Source organism: Jatropha curcas, chromosome 5 (genome assembly GCF_041381405.1).
Source record: "Jatropha curcas cultivar XTBG-Jc1 chromosome 5, XTBG_Jcur_1.0, whole genome shotgun sequence".
Taxonomy (NCBI): Eukaryota; Viridiplantae; Streptophyta; class Magnoliopsida; order Malpighiales; family Euphorbiaceae; genus Jatropha; species Jatropha curcas.
The window spans coordinates 121,103-137,171 of NC_143155.1; the positions used below are offsets into that span (position 1 = coordinate 121,103).

At 34.4% G+C, this 16,069-nt stretch overlaps 3 protein-coding genes across 6 annotated transcripts; 1 reads left to right on the forward strand and 2 right to left on the reverse strand.

Annotated features, from left to right (window-relative positions):
• Window positions 1–2,105: 2,105 nt before the first annotated feature.
• On the forward strand, window positions 2,106–5,137 carry LOC105631222 (putative serine/threonine-protein kinase-like protein CCR3). Of its 2 annotated transcripts, XM_037636686.2 has the most exons (2): window positions 2,106–3,474; window positions 3,658–5,137. In XM_037636686.2, the coding sequence occupies exons 1-2, from the start codon at window positions 2,484–2,486 to the stop codon at window positions 4,851–4,853; spliced, it is 2,187 nt and encodes a 728-aa protein (XP_037492614.1). In that variant the 5' UTR covers window positions 2,106–2,483; the 3' UTR covers window positions 4,854–5,137. The 2 variants fall into 2 exon arrangements, with proteins under 2 accessions (XP_037492614.1, XP_089577037.1); XM_089720911.1 differs by having other exon boundaries at window positions 2,106–5,137.
• Window positions 5,138–6,186: 1,049 nt separating this feature from the next.
• Window positions 6,187–9,184, reverse strand: LOC105630259 (phosphoinositide phospholipase C 2). 3 transcript variants are annotated; one of them, XM_089721916.1, is made up of 9 exons: window positions 8,675–9,184; window positions 8,383–8,579; window positions 8,142–8,268; window positions 7,796–8,038; window positions 7,514–7,725; window positions 7,316–7,433; window positions 7,001–7,153; window positions 6,819–6,905; window positions 6,187–6,732 (listed from the first exon to the last, which is right to left on the reverse strand). In XM_089721916.1, the coding sequence occupies exons 1-9, from the start codon at window positions 8,981–8,983 to the stop codon at window positions 6,439–6,441; spliced, it is 1,740 nt and encodes a 579-aa protein (XP_089578042.1). In that variant the 5' UTR covers window positions 8,984–9,184; the 3' UTR covers window positions 6,187–6,438. The 3 variants fall into 3 exon arrangements, with proteins under 3 accessions (XP_089578042.1, XP_089578040.1, XP_089578041.1); XM_089721914.1 differs by having other exon boundaries at window positions 8,133–8,268; window positions 8,675–9,183; XM_089721915.1 differs by having other exon boundaries at window positions 7,514–7,722; window positions 8,133–8,268; window positions 8,675–9,181.
• A 972-nt stretch (window positions 9,185–10,156) lies between these two features.
• On the reverse strand, window positions 10,157–13,905 carry LOC105630267 (phosphoinositide phospholipase C 5). Its single transcript, XM_089721917.1, has 10 exons — window positions 12,991–13,905; window positions 12,600–12,906; window positions 12,288–12,484; window positions 12,063–12,198; window positions 11,725–11,973; window positions 11,420–11,634; window positions 11,193–11,310; window positions 10,943–11,095; window positions 10,781–10,867; window positions 10,157–10,688 (listed from the first exon to the last, which is right to left on the reverse strand). Exons 2-10 carry the CDS (start codon window positions 12,897–12,899, stop codon window positions 10,395–10,397), a joined length of 1,749 nt encoding a protein of 582 aa, XP_089578043.1. The 5' UTR covers window positions 12,900–12,906; window positions 12,991–13,905; the 3' UTR covers window positions 10,157–10,394.
• Window positions 13,906–16,069: the final 2,164 nt, after the last annotated feature.

The window sequence follows — 16,069 nt, forward strand, 5'->3', positions numbered from 1 at the left end:
GCATCAATTGGCTAATTTCAAAAAAAAAAAAAAAAATCAATTGTGCCTTCTTCTTAAGTATTAGGAGTTAAATTTGAATCTGGATCTAGGTTGCGATGCACTTACCAGGAAAGCTGTGCAATACATAAAAGAAAAAGAAAAATAAATAAATGAACCCTGCAAATTTTTGGGCTACTATGGGTTACATGCATATAGTTGCAGACTGGCCCATGGAGTTGTTAATGGTTGCTGGATTGGTGCGACATTCCCCTTCTTTATCTTGGGCCTTTCAATATGTTGATTTATTTGGCAGTGTACAAATAAAGGCTTCCCATACTATAAAGTTAGATCTTCCAACTAATATATTAATTCTGCTACATAATATTTCTCACATTTGAAATTTAATATTTTTTAAAAAAATCGTTAAATTTGTTTAAGTTATAATAAATTATTAAGTAAATTGATTATATTACTCTTAATTTAATGCTAATTATTTAAAAAAATCATTAAATTGAAATAATAATTATTGGTCATATATAAAGGGTAAAAATGAAAAAAATTTTATTACTCTTTCAAACCAGAAAATGTGATAAGTATTTTGAAACAAATCATTTTCTCAAATGTGATAATAATCATTTTTTTTTTTTGCTAGGCATTCGATTGCAAATATTTCCTACTTTTAGACACCAAAATAAAAATTTTAAAAAATTCAGATACTAAAAATATAATTATTTCCAAATCATACGACTATATATATATATATATATAACTTGACAATTTGTACAGTAATGTATATTAAGAAATATATTACTCTTTTTGTTCCAAAATTTTTATTCTAGCTTGACTTGGACATGATTAATAATATTTAGTTATTAAAGTTAAACTATAAAGTAATATTATCATTGTATTAGTATTTCGTTAAAATAAATTGGTCCATACTAAATTATCATTGATATTAATCAAATTATAATTATTTATTAAAAAATTAAAGTAATTGACTAATGTATAAGTCGATGACTAAGGTAAATATTTTAATTTTATTTATTTAATAATAATGTAATATTTTGGCTATTATATTATCAAGGTTTTTGGACTTTTTTCTTTGTTTCATTTAAAAAACAGTTTTATAACATTAAAGTAATATTAATTATTTTATTCAACTCTACCATTGTCTAAATATTTGCGTTAAACTTTATTTCAATTAAATGAATATTAATTAAAAGGATAATTTATTTTTTTCTAGAATTGCGGTGATTTAGTCATTTTACTATTTTTTCTGAAAAGTAGAAAACTGTTAAATTATACGGAAAGGAGGAAATATTAAATAAAAGTAAAATAATAAAATCATTTAGGCCAACAATTTAAGACTTGTGAAAAAAAATATAATGGGATATGAATTATTTTTGCAGGTAAAATACACCTATTCATGAAGGAATGAGTGTATTTTATTCTTCTAATGATCTAGTCTATTTTTTCCTTCCAACGATGGAGTCTATTTCATATCTCTAAATAGCATAGTTAGACATATATAAATAAATGAATAATTGATAAATGATTAGAAAGAAGATTGGAGCCAAATTATTTAAATTGCTAAAATGCTAATAGCATTCATTATTAAAGGTTTCATAATGCTGCAAGTGGCAAATTTTGAACCAAAAGTAAAAGTAATTTTGAATGCGAATTTCCCCGCACACATACCCCTTGCGATAGTAAAATCATATCACACATACCCCTTGCGATAATAAAATCATATCGATGTTTCCTTTTTATTATTAAAAGTATTCTCTGATATTTGAATTAATTGTTAGATGAAAGACTAATATCTTTCAGATGGGATCGATTATATTAAAAATCATCTCTAAAACGTGGACTTTAAAACTCCGTTCTCACAATTATCTGAGTGGATAAAGCGCGTTTCAATCATTAAACTAAATTGTAAAGCTTTTAATATTAAAATTTTGGTGGGACACGTGGTTATGATTAGAGTTGGATAACTCTATTCCTATCAAAATCATCCCAAAAACCAAAAAGATAAAGAGTTAAAGCAATTCTCTTTTGAACTAAACATAGAGTCACAGGGAGGGAAGATGCACTTCTGGCTGGAGAATGGATTTCTTGCTAACTGCTCAAACTTGGTTGCTTGCATATGCAAAAAAAACTTGTTCCGGCAACCTAGATAGCCACTCTTCACTCCCAGGCAAAACGTCATGAGTTTTAAGTTAAACCACTAAATTGGTCGTACCGGGGAAAAAGGGCAAAAAACGAATTAAAGTGTAAGCGACCAGTCGTATAGCATTCGACAACTTTGCCGATTCCAAGGGACCACACGCTCCACGTCCTACTCTTTTAGTAGTATTTAGGCTGTCTCATTTGAGTATATTATTATTATTATTTCAGCTTTCTTCTTGTTCATTCATTTCTTCTTCTTCCTCTTTCTCAGCTTTCAATGAAGAAAACTAAGCTAAAGAACCCTCCACCGCTTTTGCCCATTTGCAATCTTTCCAATGAAACTCATCCTTTCCTATTTCGCCGTTGTCTATGCTTTTCTCATCACTTGTACTGAGGTTGACAGTCTTGGCTCTGCCTCCACCATTGCTGTTATTTATGGCACTGCTACTGTCTGCGGGATCATTGCCCGCGAACCAACGCAAAGAATCCAATGCTTCAAAAATGGCCAAACAATCTCAATCAAACCTACAGTTTCTTTTGAAGCTATCTCTGGAGGACACACCTTCTTCTGCGGCCTTCGTTCTGGAGGCTTTAGTGTCTTCTGCTGGGAGACAAATGCTGCAAACTTTCAAACAAAGCGCATTTATTATAATGACACCGTTCCATTAACTGATCTAACCGTTGGAGATGATCAAGTTTGCGCTAGAGAGGTCAACTCTGGTATAGCTAAGTGCTGGAGAGGGAAAGGTAGAGGTAGGTCTCCTTTTCCATCGCCTTCAATTGCTTTAAGGTTTAGTACACTCACATCTGGAACAGGCTTTACATGTGGAATTTTGAGGAACAACAGCACAGTTTATTGTTGGGGTCATAATAATAATAATGTTGGAGCCGAGATTCAAAGACAGTTTGGCAGTTTAAGAATGTTATACTTGGTTGCTGGACAGTCTCATGCTTGTGGATTGAGTAGAAGTGGATATTTAGTGTGTAAAGGGAGCAATAATGAGTTTGGAAAATTGGATGTTCCTTCTAGTTCAGCTTTTGAATTTTCAGGTCTTGCTTTAGGATCAGATTTTAGTTGTGCTATTAAGCAAAGAAATGGATTAGTAAAATGTTGGGGAGAAGAAAACAAGTTTCAACTCAACGCCAACATATTAGAAGATATATCATTTGAGTTGATTGTTTCAGGTTTGGATTTCACATGCGGACTTACAACAAATAATTTATCGATGACTTGTTGGGGACAAGGATGGTCTAATAATGGAAATGATGTTCCTCTAGGAATGATAATTCCAGGCCCTTGTGTTCAGTCTTCCTGTAGCAATTGCGGTATGTATACAGACTCTAAGGCATTGTGTTTCAGCTCTGGAAATATCTGCAAATCATGCCAGATTGAACTTCCGATTGCTGTACCTTTGCCTCCGAGAAAAACAAAACCATCTTCTCCATCAATGGCAAAAAATAAGCTTTATTTGTCTTTTTTGATTGTTGGTTCTGTTGGTGGCTTTGCAGGCATCTGCACTATTATTTATTGCTTATGCAGATTTTTACATCATAATTCTGGGCAGCCCTCAATTACTAATGACAATGTGAATGCTGCTACTGCTTTGACTACCAATGGTTCTATTTCCACAACACCATCTTTAAGATCATTTTCAGTGCTTAAGCATCATAGCTCAACGCAACTGGGGCGGCAGAAAAGTACATCATCTTCTAGGCACACAAACAAGGTTCAGAAATTTTCCCTATCGGAGCTTGTTTTTGCTACGAATAATTTCTCATTGGAAAACAAGATTGGCTATGGCAGCTTTGGTATTGTCTACAAAGGCAAACTTGCTGATGGTCATGAAGTGGCTATAAAAAGAGGAGATATTGGTATAAAGATAAAGAAATTTCCGGAGAAAGAGGGTGCATTTGATTCAGAAATAGCATTGTTATCACGGCTTCACCATAAGCATTTAGTGGAGCTAGTGGGTTTCTGTGATGAAAAAGATGAGAGACTTTTGGTTTATGAGTACATGTGCAATGGTGCACTCTATGATCATTTGCATAACAAGAACAATATTGAAAAAAGTAGCAGCATTTTGAATTCTTGGAAAATGAGGATAAAAATTGCATTGGATGTCGCAAGAGGGATTGAGTATCTCCATAACTTTGCAGTGCCACATATAATTCATAGAGATATCAAATCCTCAAATATTCTTCTAGATGCAAATTGGACTGCAAAAGTATCCGATTTTGGGTTATCATTAACAGGACCATGTTCTGATAAAGAATTCAAGCCATCAAAGGCAGTTGGAACAGTAGGATACATTGACCCTGAGTACTATGTATTAAATGTACCAACAGCAAAAATTGACGTTTATGGTCTAGGTGTAGTGTTATTAGAGCTTTTGACTGGAAAGAAAGCTGTGTTCAAGGCTGAAGAGGAAGGTGCAGGTCCAACAGGGATTGTGGAGTATGCGACGCCACTGATATCGACAATGGAGCTTCAGACTTTGTTAGATAAAAGAGTAGGATCACCTCAGATTCATGAGGCAGAGGCAGTGGAGTTGATGGCCTACACTGCAATGCATTGTGTAAGCCTGGAGGGAAAGGAGAGGCCTAATATTGATCAAATTGTTGCAAATTTAGAAAGAGCATTGGCTCTTTGTGAGGAGACTCATGCTAGCTTCTCCACTTTCACATTCTCCATTCCATCAGATTGACATTTACCCTCCAGTGCCAATTACCCTTGAATTTTCCATGTTAAGAAAAAAAATCCCATTTTGTTTTTACTCCGTTACTTTAAGATGCTTAGCATTTGTTTTCTCCTTTGCCCATATTGTAGGGTAATTCACCCTACATTGTTGTAACACCTTATATAGTTATTCTTTCTGCAAGTGTAACAAAATCATAAAAGTTAGTGGTCACTAACGTAATGATCCTTATCCTCTTGTTTTTGGTGTTCAAAGGCATTCTCTCGGATATTGGAGCAAGTTCTTTTCTTTAATTGAAGTTTCTTTCTTTAACAGTTCACTTTATCCCTTTTTTACACCTTTGAAGTGATAACTTCAAGGAACTATTGATTAATCAGGAAAAGGATTTATTAATGGTTCAAGCAAAATTATCACACAATTTATTGGGATCTGAATCACATGGGAGCAAACCTACGTCCTGAATTTATTATTACTTTCTAAGGTTTCTTTCTACATAATATGCCTGCAATACCGGGTGAGGCACATGGGTCCATTCTAAAGAATTTTAGGCTTTATTACAAGAACCAAAAGAAGTTTAGCAAAGAATTGAAGTTTCTTGGCAAAAGGGAAAGACGTGATATTTCAAAAGATGGCACCTTGCCTTGCCTTTTAATGTTTCCATCCCATATTATCTCTGTTACAGGCTGTAAGATTTCTCCAAAGCAATATATAAATCTCCAAAGAATTTGGTGAACATGTGATTTGTTTTACCATATCAAATAAATATTTTAATGCAAGGAAGGTTAGTGTGTTTATATCATAAGGGGATAACTAAACCTTGAAAAAACATGTAGGGGTCCCAGATGCCAACTTCAACCCCAACTCTGTGGATTTGACTTTAAACAAATTAAGGTATTATTAATTCCTTGATTACTTTGTTTCACAAATCTATATTAGGTTTGTGCCTCAAGCTGTCTTAATAAATTCATATCTCAAACTGTTTCATAATAAATTCTGAATAAAGGAAGTGAGGCATATATCAGTCAACTACTCCTGTTGCTTCACAAGCATACTTTCTATAGAGAATGAGAGGTTCTCAATCGATCATTAACTCACTGTCAAACTAGGACTAATTTTCAATTGCATTACTTTGTTCTTGCCTGCTCTTTTCTTGCTATCACTTCTGCAGAAGGTTCTTTTGGCTATTATGCGAGTCTGTGCTGTCTTTTCCACACTACATGAGTTAGTTCAAGTCATTATCAATTGTATGATTCGGGCTTGAAAATCTTCCATGTTCTCTCTTATATGGTCACCTAATGCACTAGACAGTAGGTGACTCTCTGTTAACCATTCTTGCATTGACTTATTGATCATTAAATTAATCTGGGCAGACTGGCAGCCCTCAGTCAGCAGATTGCTTTTGTAATTATTAGAAAAAGGGGGTTACAACTTATTACAGCTATATTGTAGAATTAGAAAATGTTTGTCTCTTTTTCTTTCATTATTTTTAAACACTTTCTTTAACCTGTCATTGTCTTATCTCATATATACATTTGATCAAGGTAGTTGTTCTAAATATGCATATGATGGCATAGTATATTATCCTACATTGGGATCAAGCAAATTCAAATTGCATAAGAAGCCTGACAGACTTGTATTTATCTCCTCTACGATTGTGTAATGGAACTGCTCGAATCCCAGTTCTTAACTCTGATATAGGCAAAGATGTTTGGCCTCCAAAGTCATTTTGTCCTGATGTGTCATACTCAAGTGCTTCAATCCTAAGCACAGCCAATTCAGGAACAGTCAATGGAAACTCAAACTCCTCGTTCCATTCTGGTAGCCAGTCATCTTCAATTACTTTTGTTTTTCGCTTAGCTTTATCAGCAGGGACTCCAGCAATTGCTAACTGCAAACATCACATTTTTTTCCATGTTTATGTTCCCAAATTTTTATATTTGTTTTGGGAAGTCATTGATTGTTTAAAAATCTTACTTTGACAAAGAAGTCAGGAGGGGAATATAGATCAAAATGCGTGCGGCGAAAATCCAAATCCCATCCTTCTCCCATGAAGACTTTAACCTGTTAGAATGATGGTACTTTGAGATGATATCAGTATTAAAGAAATGAAAACGTGGAAGTTTAAAACACACAAATAATACTGCTAAAGTTTTCACCTTCAGTATTTCTCTCACATGTAATTGCGCATGAGGATAAAAAACGTCCATGTTTGGACCATCATGCAACAAGAAATCTGGTTTTTTCACATAACCACAGCCACCATTAGCTCTGAACATTCCTTGCATAACCCAAAGGTGCTTTCCATAACCCTGTAAAGGGTTAAAAAAATAATAATAAAAAGAAAATGGTAAAGAAACCATATACACACACAACATGTATAAAAAGTGACAAGATAACATCAAATGTTTTCTAGTTGAAAGATGTTCATCAAATGTCTTAATAGTGGAAAAAAGCCTAAAGCAGTACACTACCTGCATATTAAATGCAACCATTTGAGCCCCATGTGTCCACCCAACAAAGGGATTGTAGTTAGATGAATCAAAGCGAAGACCCTTGGGATATACTCTAAGCAAATTCCGTTGAGTGAACCTAGAGTAGCCAATATTTGAGAGTTACTACAGTGAACAGTGATGTAACTGAGATAATAGGCTGACTATGATTGTATTTACCTGATAATTTCAGTTCCAAGTGTTCTTACAGCATTTTCAAGTTCTTGTTCACTCAAGCTTAGACGTTTAACTTTGTTGGAATCAGTGGTTAGCCAATTTTCTATTGGACCTTTTACTTTCCCTGCATGAATGGCAATTAAGTTCCTGTATTCAGGAACCGCCTTCTCCTCATCTTCGTCTGGAATGTGTTCTTCTTCATATAGCCGATCCTGCTTCTCAGAAGAGGAGAAAGCAATTAACAAGGAAGATTAAAAGCAAGGGCATATTTTTGTGTAGATATACCTTATCGTTAGTTTCAAGTTCACTTTTGGAAGTTCCTTGCTCGTCCTGCCATTGCTCACTCTTTGATGATTTTCTTGACTTTTTTGGAGTTTGTTTTTCCTTGCTAGTTTCAGTTTCAAGATACTCTTTTGGTGGTTTAGTGGATATCATAACCTTATTCTTCAATGACTCTGGAGAAGGAAATGCTTCCATTTTATCTGATTCAGGACAGTACAGCATGCTTCCAAAAGTTCTAGAGACCATCTACAGCCCAAAAGAACAGATTTCGCTCAAACTAAAAAATATACACTCAAGACCATGCTAAATAGTTTTGAGAGGAATTTTTGGTCAAGCTAACCTTGGCTACCTTGGCCTGAAGATTTGGAGTTAAATGGTCTTCAAAAGTTATTACAACAGGATATTGAGATGCATGAAAGGCATTGTCTTTAATTGCCAATAAACATTTTATCAGGTCCACTGGAGCAGTGAGTGTTCTGCTTTACCAACAAAATTCGAAAATCAACATAATAAATATATATATATATATCACACAAAGAGACAAGATAAAGATTATTTATGGTTTGAAATAAATGAACATTAAGTTTTACCCTCCATGGCAAACTTTCACATCATCTTTCTTGGAATTTGGCCATAAATCTAATTCAATTACTCTCACACCTCTTCGTAGAGCATCTATAATGGGTTGAACACTACTGTCACTGCTGAGTTGATTTCCGGTCAAGTACGAGTTATGGCCTGTGAACATGAAATAATGAGCCAACGGAGCATTCATGTCATGGTGAACCTGCATTCAAACACATTTAGTCTTCACTTATACTATTAGGATGGAAGATTAAAATCACCAAAAAGACAAGGAAAAACAAATACGAGAATAGCTACCCCTCGAGATGGAGAGAGAGCGCCATTAATGTCGCTCATAAGATATCGAAAGAAGGCTTCGAGATGGAGGCCCCTTCTTTGGAAGATGTTGAGATGCTTGAGGCTGTTGAAGATGGCTTGAGCATCTTCTTTTGTGGCATTATCTTCTCCTTGAACCTCAATCAGAAACCTTTGCAGGTCTTCAAGGCCCATGTTCCCATTTTGCGAGTATTTGTTGAAGAGAATTTTGACATCTCTTGGAGGTTCTAGCAACCTTAGCTTGAATATTCTCCTAAAACAGAAGCAGACTCTGAAAGACTCCCTGGACATCTGCTGTAATAAAGAAATGAAATGCTGATGATATTTGTTTATGTTTCCCTATGTTAATCTTTTTTTTTTAAATGCAGAAAGAAAGAGAGAATGAACTTAAAAATGTTTATATATTCTCAAAAATGACGTCTATCCAAAGTGAGAATCTGTATTTCTTCTAAATCTAGTTCTTGATATTGCTTATCTTTTGAAGGAATAAGAGAAGCGGACTCTTGCTTTGAACCTTTTTCTTGATAAAAAGGAAAGAGATTTCTTGCAATTGGCTTAAAGAAAAGGGTGGTGGGGGCAAAGGAGTGCATGGTTACCTTGTAAAGTCATAAAATAATAAATGTTGTTATTTATACTTTTCCTTTAGCTCACAGGTTGCTGCTGTACTAACATACCTCTCACTCTTCCTTTTCGAAGCATATATATATAGACTAGACTGCAAAATTCGCGTCAGTCAAGTTGTACAACGAGAAAGCAGTCTTCAATCACAAGAGAATAATTTGGCATACTCTTCTTATCTTATCCTCCTCACGTTAAATAGTCGGAAGACCGTCTTTCTCAGAGGATAGGAAAAACCTAGTTTTCATTTTCTTTCATGCCTGAATTTAGATAGATCCTCATTTCCAATGTATGTTTACTCTCTTCAACTATCATTAGTTTAAAGTAAACACGGTGCATATTACAGGTGTTCATTTTATACAACTCAGGAAACTTTGATTACATATAATAAGGGGAATCGATGTTTTAACTTTTTATATTATGTTGTTTTTGCCGTTCATTACTGTAACTACAAAGTACAAACCATTCTGGCTTGTTTATGGGTGGGCTAGACAGTTTTTTGTGACAGGATAAAACTATTTTGGATTTCTGACTGTTTCTTTAGGTAACAATTCGGTGGACCTTGAGTGACCATAGGCTTGAACTTGAACTTGGACTTTTATTATGGAGCGTCGGACTTGCGTCATTATGTTGAATTTGAATCACATGGGCCTTGTAAGTTGGTGGGTTTATTATTTCTTTATTTTTTCAACGTAGGACATTTGCCCCTCACATTTCCAACAAAATATTTTCTGGCTTTGAACATGATTATAGGTTACTGTTGGACAATGTAAGGGACAAAAGTCCCACGTTGACAAAGAGATAAAATATAAGATCAAGCCTATTGATACACATCGTACAAAAGTCTAGTTAAAGGCTCAAGCATGTAATGAAGCCTATGAGTCCATTGTCCAGAAATTCCAACAGTTACAAACTTGCAAAATGTGTTCCATTTGATCTTCAAGTGAACAAGTGCTGATAGCAGTTTTGCCAATTGAATCCACAAAAGCATGTACCTGATCTGAATTATCATCTATCTATATATACTGCCTAACCTTAAAAAAAATGGATTACCGTGTATATGTCAAAACAATCTTGGGAATTTCTACAGAAACTCAAAGCACATAAGAAGTCTTATTGAACTGAATTTATTTCCCTTGCGATCAAAGAGTGGGACTGCATGAATACCTGGCCTCAATTGAGACACAGGCAAACAGGTTTGACCTGCAAAATCATCCTTCTCAGGCATTATACGGTCATGAACTTCAACACGAAGCAATGCCAATTCTGGAACAGTTAATGGAAATATAAACTCTTCGTTCCAAATGGGCATCCAATTGTTCTCGCTTTTCTTTGTTTTCTTCATTGTCTTGTCAGGTGGCGCTCCTGCTATGCCAACCTAACGTATTCACCAGGAAACCTTCATTAAATACCAAACAGCCCAAGGCCATAAGAATTTTGGAAACTAGATATAGACAATCACCAACTCACTCTGGTATAAAAATCTGGTGAGGAAAATAAAGCAAACTGTGCTCTCTTAAAGTCTAAATACCATCCATCTCCCATATAAACTTTAACCTGCATCAAAAAGGCATAGTAAGAGCACACTACAAAAAGGCTAATTTTAAGCTAAACACTAAAACTAATACTCACCTTTAAAGTTTTTTTCACTGGCAACTTCGCTTTAGGATCAAATACCTGATTTTCTGGACCCATCGTCATCAGAAAATCAGGCTTTTTGACATAGCCACACCCTCCATTCGATCTGAACATCCCATGCATCAACCAAAGAGACTTACCATATCCCTATTTATCATTAACAGAAAGCTTGTTATTTCTGTCTGAGAACTTAGAAATTACTGTGACAGGAAATTAAACAAGGAACAGGTCCTGAAGTCAAAACCTGCATGTTCAGTGCAACCATTTGAGCTCCGTGCAACCAACCATTCATCGGCTTGTAGTTTGAGGAGTCGATCCGAATACCTTTAGGATATATCCTCAAAATGTTCTTCTGAGTAAACCTGAAGATAATGGTGCTTGCATTGGATTAACTTGGTCTAGAAGATCATAAATAGTACTTGAAAAAGCAGTAATGGTCAGTTGGTTAATGTTTGATGCATATATAAATACCTTACAACATCTGTCCCATGGGTTGCAATAACCTTTTCAAACTTTTGCTCTTTCAAGCTAACTCGTCTAACATTATCAAATTCAACCTTTAGTGCCTCTTTTAACCCGCCCTTAGGCTTTCGAGCATTAATGGAAATTAGACGCTTGTATGCAGGTGCTTCTCGAGGGCGTAGCTCCTGTTCATTCTGATTCTGTTCGCTCGTATTTCCACTGCTCTGAAAGAGGCCAATCAATCAAAAAGTTGAACCATATATTTAAAAAGTAGACTTTCGATAAACTAAATAAATCAAAGAGTTGCAACACACCGTTCCATCATCTTCAGAATGAGCTGAAAGTTCTGATAGGTCCTCTGCCCATATATGTTCATTCAAATCTTTTTCTTTCGACGAATTTACTCCCTTTTCCTTCATACTTTTAACTTCATGCCCCCCTTTCTCTTTTGGAAGTTTTGTAGATATTATGATCCTATATTTCAGTTCCTCTGGTGAAGGGAATTCTTTCAAGCATTCAGTTTCAGGATAAAACAGCATATCTCCAAAGGTCTCAGCAATCATCTACCAGAACAGACGATTCGTGATAATTAGTCTGTAATTCTAGATTAAAACATTGATTTCAATATTCATAGAAATTAATTAATTAGTACCTGAGCAGCTTTAGCTTGAAGATTCTCAGTAAGGTGGTCTTCAAGAGTTATTATCACAGGGTATGGAGATGCAGAGAAGGCATGCTCCCTAATGGATTTCAAGCACTTAATTAGCTTCACAGGAGTTGTAAAGGTCCTACATTTACAAGTTGCAACAAAATTCAGCAACGGGAAAAAAAAAAAAAAAAAAAAACACTTCACCCGAGAAGAACTAATATTGCGTACCATCCGTGAAGAACAAGTACATCATCTTTTGCCGAATTCGGCCACACATCAAGTTCTACTGCTCTCACACCTCTCTTTAGTGCCTTTTCAATAGGAACATCACTGCAATCACTAATTAGTTGGTTGCCTGTCAAATATGAATTGTGGCCAGTGTATATGAAATAATGGGACAAAGGTGCTGTCATATCTTGCTCAACCTGAATGTAAATGGGGTTAAAAAAAAGAAAGAAGAAGAACATCAGCACTAAGGTACAGAAACAATAAAGTGATGTCCAAACTCCAAACACTAGGAGAAGATGTGAATATCCAGACCTGATTAGCAATAGGTGGGTTGAGATCTGTTGAGAAAAGGAAATGGTGGAAGTCATCAAGAGTGAGACAGCTTCTCATACACCTAGTAATATGATGTCTCTTCTGCAAAACCTGATCTACTATGAGCTCTGCCTCGGCGACTGAAGCACCAACATCACCCTGAACTTCAACCAAGAACCGCTGAAGCTGCTCTGCTGTCATGTATGCATTGCCTTCTGTATACTTGAGGAATGCTTTCTTCACATCTGATGGTGGCCCTGTCTCCATCATTCTAAAACTCCCACTAAAGCACATTCTCATCTTTGTCCTGCTAAAATGCAAAGATCAAGAAATGTAAATGTTGCCTCTTTAATTAGTTGTACTAGTTTTGATGTTCAAATCTTTTACATACTTTTCTAAGTTCTTCTGTATGCTTTTTGGAGTTGGCAAATATGTAGGTCTAACTTTCTGTTTATATCTAAGATGTTCCTCAGCAAATCACCCTCCTTCTGGTTTTTATGTATGTGCGTCCAAAGTTGATGCAATGATGGTTATATATGAATATAAGAACGATGAACTAAGTGTATGCACCATTGACAGTCAACAGAATCATCAATATATATCAGCTCTTTCACATTTGGTTTTTACGGTTTCTTTTATTTCTTGTAGTGATAATGGGAATCTTTTGGGTGTCACCGTAGTTTTTCAGATGAGAAGTTTCTAAACGCTGAATTATAAATCATGTGGAATCTCAAATCTGTACCTTTAGAAGCAGAGGAGAAAAAAAAAGTAGAAAAAGAAAGAAAAGAAAAGGAAAGACACCACCTAATGAAGACAGATTGGCTTCTAATCGTAGAAATTGCATATACAGATGTTAGTAAAAGTGATTGATTGGTTGCATTTTCAGATGCTACTCTAAATTCTTTGATGGTAACTATCCATGGAGCAAAAAACAAAAAGGGTTTTCAATTATGAATAAGAAAAAATTCATGTTGATGGACATGTTCTTCCCACCCATTTAATTACAAGAAAGGACAAAAAAAAAAACTTAATTGACTCCAATTCCCATAACACAACCTTAGGATTACCTTAAATATAAATCTAAATACAAATGAAAAAAACAAAAACATAACTTCAATTTCATCCTTTGGTAATAATTAATTATCTTTCATACCAGCCTAATGCATAAAGTTAGTTGTTGTTATTCATCAAGTGTGTCACATGTTATTGACTATATAAAACACATGTTCTTTCTTAATTATAGGAGAAGACCAAACTGTGTATTTGATATTTTTATGACTAATTAAAAAGGAAGACCATAAAAGTAAAAGAAATAGAAAAAGAGAAAGAGAGTTCAGATATTTTGATCTTTTTCTATTTTGGCTGACTTTGATTGACTTGCATGCAATAGCAAGCCCAGCTGGGCATCTCCATAAATTAATGAACATATTCTTCTTTTTGAATAGGAAAATTAATATACTCTCTAATACCCCACAGCATATAGAAATTAATACATTCAGGAATAAAGCAATAGATTAAAAAAAAAAAAATTAAAACAAAGGAGGATGAAGAAGAACCAAATCCCTCAGTTTACACATAATGTTGGGCAAAGGAAGGAGAAGATATGGAGCAGAAAGCAATGCAAGCTGTTCTTTCAAAAGGGATTAGAAAAGAATTATTCATTTCAGAAATTGTCATTTTCTATATGAATATATTTCTCTTCAAAGTTCTTCAAGATGAAGGTCTATGTGTGACCAAATGCAGAATAATTGAAGGCCCCACCTGCATACACCTAACTTGAAAGTTCCTTGTTCCTATTCTGCAAGTCATCCCTCCTTTTATTTAATAATCTGTTCTTAACGTTTTTATGCATGGATTAAAAAAATAATTAATTTCCTTAAATTATAGTAAAATTATCTTTTTATATCAAAATCAAAGGTTGTTCTTGTATATAATAAAAATAAGGATATAATTGAAAAAATGTCATTTATTACTTTATATAATACTCAAAACGTATTATATCTCGGACAAAACAATCATTTTAAAACAACTTATATCTTATATGAACGAAGGGATTATTTATTTATTTATTCTAAATTACTCGACATAACATCAACCTCACACCATATAATAGAATATTTGCTTTGGAAGGTCAGGTAAGCATAACTCGTAACTTGCCTTTCAGGGTCCATTCATGTCAGTATTTTCTTTTTCTTTCTTTCTTTTCTTTTTTTTTTTACTGTTTTTGTCATTTATAACTCTGTTGATTGTTTAAGAATAAGGAAAAAAAAAAAAAAAAGGGATTTAAAACAAGAACAATGATAACCTCTAATATTTGCAGCCATGAAAAGAAAAGAAAAAACAAGCCTGAATACGACCAAAGATGAGAAATTAAAAACATAAGAAAGGACAAGTTATATTTATGTTTATATAGAAAAAATAGAAAGATAGTTCAACGACTAAAAGTGATTTATGTTTGATGCAGATTCACACCTTGAAAATCCAGACGAGTTATAGCCATTGATTGAACAATCAAGGTCCAAGGAACATATTCCATTTTTTTTAAAAAAAGCATGTAATAACTATCAGAGATAATGAGGAACACTTACTCCTTAGGCAAATCGTTTTCGGTATCTTTGTAAATAGCAGATTTTGTCACAACTATTCCATCAAAGTGCAAACTTAATTTTAGAATTTTGTCCTCTTCTGCGTCTCTGATTTGTTCAAATCTATCCTTTCTCCCTAAACCCCTTTTTTCTTTTGTGCTAAAAGCCCCTAACCCTCCAGAAAAATCAAATATGCTAATTAAAGAACAAGATGTTCAAGATAGGAAGTTGGCCAGCTTAAGGAAGAAAGTACTTGATCGTGGTCTGTCTTTATAAGGCAAGAAATGTAAAATGCATGGCCGTACTATGTTTCTTGGAGCCAAGAAAAAAAAAAAAGTTAAAAAAAGAAACTTCCATATAAATTATACTCACATTAATAAAGAAGAAATTAATTTTCCTTTTACATGCAAAGCAAAGCAAAGCACCTTTTGTTACTTGTCAAGAAAATGAAATCAGTTCAAAAATGAAAAATAAATTTAGCTTGATTTTAATTACTATAATAAATAAAACAAACAAAACATTCTTTACAAGTAATAATATAACAAGCAAGTTCATAATCATCAGAATCATCCATTCTCAGACATATCATACTCATGAATATTTGTCCTCTGATGTTTTTGTTTTCTTCGATAGTTTCACATCCTGCCATATCAGTTATGCGCATGAAAGGAAAGTAGTAAGCCATGATTCCCACAGAGAAGGGAGGTGGTCTCGCAGGTAGGTGGGAGCATATATTTGCAAGTATTTTAGGCGGTGATCCCATAAAAATTCTTAACATAACTGAAGGTTTTTGGAGTGGAGTGTTAAAGTTACAGCTACAGCTCCATTGAAGAAATTGATGCAAGTGTTGGTGATAGTTTTTGGAGGTATTTTGTTAAAGTCATT

Excerpts from the sequence above, each read along its gene's own strand:
- LOC105631222 (XM_089720911.1), top strand. The coding sequence starts at position 2,484 with ATGAAACTCATCCTTTCCTATTTCGCCGTTGTCTATGCTTTTCTCATC.
- LOC105630259 (XM_089721914.1), bottom strand. The coding sequence starts at position 8,983 with ATGTCCAGGGAGTCTTTCAGAGTCTGCTTCTGTTTTAGGAGAATATTC. Across the intron at positions 7,154-7,315 it reads TGGTTGCATTTAATATGCAG|GGTTATGGAAAGCACCTTTG; the intron begins GTAGTGTACTGC and ends AACCCTTTACAG. Across the intron at positions 6,906-7,000 it reads ATGTGAGAGAAATACTGAAG|GTTAAAGTCTTCATGGGAGA; the intron begins GTGAAAACTTTA and ends TCATTCTAACAG.
- LOC105630267 (XM_089721917.1), bottom strand. The coding sequence starts at position 12,899 with ATGAGAATGTGCTTTAGTGGGAGTTTTAGAATGATGGAGACAGGGCCA. Across the intron at positions 11,311-11,419 it reads CATGGGACAGATGTTGTAAG|GTTTACTCAGAAGAACATTT; the intron begins GTATTTATATAT and ends CATTATCTTCAG. Across the intron at positions 11,096-11,192 it reads TGGTTGCACTGAACATGCAG|GGATATGGTAAGTCTCTTTG; the intron begins GTTTTGACTTCA and ends AATGATAAATAG.